General features: G+C 36.6%; 1 protein-coding gene across 1 annotated transcript; it reads left to right on the top strand.

The window, feature by feature from the left end:
* The first annotated feature begins 1,865 nt into the window (after nt 1-1,865).
* Nucleotides 1,866-2,404, top strand: LOC147635639 (uncharacterized). Its single transcript, XM_086802296.1, has 2 exons — nt 1,866-2,086; nt 2,181-2,404. The coding sequence occupies exons 1-2, from the start codon at nt 1,921-1,923 to the stop codon at nt 2,402-2,404; spliced, it is 390 nt and encodes a 129-aa protein (XP_086658422.1). The 5' UTR covers nt 1,866-1,920.
* Nucleotides 2,405-3,148: the final 744 nt, after the last annotated feature.

The raw sequence follows: 3,148 nt of genomic DNA, 5'->3' as shown, positions 1-3,148 counted from the left end.
CACTTGCTTTGAACACACTAAACTCACAATATGAATATATTCTTGTGTGTTTTGTTGATTTCATCACCATTGGAATGCTTATCGAAGGGATTTCTAGCCAGTCAACAAAGGTGCACTATGAATTTGGTGTGATCCACACACAAAAAGATGATGCCTGGACATTTGGAACAGTTGAGATTGCAACTGTTATTCTTTTCATCAGCAAGGTTGACAAGTTTGAGGCCATTGATAAGGTTCTCACAAAAAATGTATTCATCTCAGGATCTAGTGGCCAAAATAGAGAATTCATCGACAAAGGCTTTATTGATGGTCTCATCACAGGGTTTTGTCCTGAACAGAGCTATGTTGTAGAGATATATTGTGGTGGAGTTGTGCTAGAGGAGAGCTTGCTAAAGAAGAGACGATGTATTGCTTTATGCAAAGATGATTTGGAAGCGATGGCATTAGAATCAAAGTGCTCTGCTCTTTTAGATGGTCACCCGTCCTTGCAAGAGTGGTGTGGTGCAAGTGGCGGCACAAAAAAGCAAACACTAGATGATGCAGAAAAAGAGAACCTTCAAAATCTTCACATTGATGACCCACCAAGTACAGAGGACGAAGAGGAAGGTGATGATATTGACAACAAAAATGACAGAGATGATGATAAAGACGTTGGGGATGCTATAGACTTTGAAGATGCAGGAGGGCAAAGGAATGAAAAGGACCAAGGGAATGATGCTCTATTCAATGAGGATGCCGAAGACAATTTTGAAGATATTGGAAGGCATGAAAATGATGATGAAGGTGGGAATGGTGATGATATATTGGATTCTGCAAAAGACATGGAAGCTACAAATGTTGGGGTTGCTATGGCCGTTGAGAAGATTGGGGATACAGATGTCAACAAGGCTTTCCATGCTCATAGCCCATCAAGCTCTCAACCAAAGAAAGGTAGAAAAGTGCATTGATAGTGCTTATTCTGAATGTACAACGAATGGTGATCATTGAAAGGAGCTTATCAACAACTAATATTAGCATAGGTTTTGTTCAAAGTGTGGATTTGTTGAAATAATTATTTGTCTTTTGATTAATACATTGGCTTTTTTGGATTCACTTTTAACATTTTTCTATTAAAGTGAATATTTCTATTCTATTTATCCTTTATTTCATGCCAACGTCTAGTACAAATGATGATGCACACTTACTATTAAGAAATTACTCCATATCCTAGTGTAGCAGTGAGGCTCAAAATTAAGTTTGAGCCTAATACAAATGATGACGCACACTTACTATTAAGAAATTACACTTACTCCATATCCTAGTGTAGCCGGTGAGGCTCAAACTTAAGTTTCAACCGTACCTCCACTTATGTCCAACCTTGGGGATGTCTTCCAACACAAGGCACAATCTCAAGTTGAGCGATCTTTACGTTGCCCTTGTAAGTGAGGCTCAAACTCAAGTATGACTCTTATGTTATGGTTCCTAATTCATTATGGTACATCAGTCAAAGTTTAGTAATCTAAGTTTGGATACAAAGTATATGTGTAGATATAAAAATGACTAGTATTGTATTAGCCTTGGTGTATTATTTAAATCCTAAAAGTAATAGCATTTTATTTTAATCTTATAGATATATACAAAGAAGGAAAAGACGAAGATAACATTGCTCAACTAGAACATCATCATGAAAGCCCTACTAGAGAGATCAACTCTCATGATTTAAATGCTAGAAATAATGAAGACAACATGGTGGAGGTAGATCACATCGATGATTCAACTTTGCAAACATCTTCAAGGCCTTCAAGTGATAGGACTAAAGAGATTAAGGACATTCCTAATTTGCAAGTTAATGTTGAGGTTAGTGAGAATAAAGATAAAGTTAATGAAGAGCTTCAAGAGACTTCTGCAACCAAGGAGAGACAAGAAGAGATTGTTGAACAAATGGATGAGGCTACATATGCTACAAATAAAGGAAAAATAGTTGAAATCAAGGACTCTGTGGCAGAGGGTGTTGAAGAAATTGATGAGGCTACATATGCTACGAATAAAGAGAGAATAGTTGAAATCAAGGACTCTGTGGTGGCAGAGGGTGCCAAGAAAACTAAAGGTATATCTTTTTCAATAGGATGTTATTTAAGATGATTTATTCAGCAATTTTGTGTGTTAAAAAGTATGTTTCTCAGCGAGAGTTGTTTTTACAGGTATAGCTGCTTCTAACAATCACAAGTTAAGTACGCAAGAAATAGAGCAACGTGTTGAGGAGCTACGTTCCGATACACAAAAGAGTAGGCCTCTAGGAAGTTTATATTCTTTTGAGAGAGATGGAGATAGATTAGTATTTCAATCTTCACCAATCAATAGGGAAATGCAATCAAGTCTAGGAGCCATCGTCATAGATGAGTATGGGAGCATGAAACGAAAGTAAACTTGTGGATGTTTTGTTGTAATTAGCTCTCATTGATAATATAGGATCACTTGTTTTAATATTGTTAAGTATGTAAACACATTAAAGTGTTATCATTCTTCTGTATTGTATGCAGAAAATATCCTCGTGCAATCACCATAAAGAAACATGCGCTTATACTTGATCTTAATGGAGTTTTACTCAACAAGGAAGAGAAGATGCATCCACAAACAAATTGTATTCAAATTGATATTGGTCGCACCACAGTTGTTATTCGCCCCCGGGTGTTTTGAATTTTTGGATGAGATTTGCCAGTACTTTCATGTTGGTATTTGGTCCACCATGCTACACAAGAATGTTTGTGCCTATGTAAACACTCTTGAACAGTATGCACATAAGAAATATCATTTCTTTATGGTGTGGGGACAAGAAGAATGTTATATCCATAATCTTCGAAAAGTGTATAGGCCAGATAAGCCTACTGTTGAGGCTATGTTTAAACCTTTACTCAAGGTTTGGAATCAGTTCCAAGATATTTGCAATAAGAAGAATACATTGCTTATTGATGATAGCCCTTTCAAGGGATGTGTTAATCCAAAAGACAACTGTCTCTTCCCTGAACGTTTTCAAGGAGGGCACGACTACGTACTGTGCAATGACCTTCTACCCTACCTTTTAAATCTAAATAATACAAATGACATTAGGTCTATTATTTTGCTTAATCGGCTAGGTCAATCTCCTATCACACATGGCCATAATTTATTT

This window comes from Cibotium barometz, chromosome 9, assembly GCF_041138505.1.
Source record: "Cibotium barometz isolate CiBa-2024 chromosome 9, ASM4113850v1, whole genome shotgun sequence".
Lineage (NCBI taxonomy): Eukaryota > Viridiplantae > Streptophyta > Polypodiopsida > Cyatheales > Cibotiaceae > Cibotium > Cibotium barometz.
Note: the sequence above shows the minus strand (reverse complement) of the source record. Positions and strands in the feature narration are given on the sequence as shown.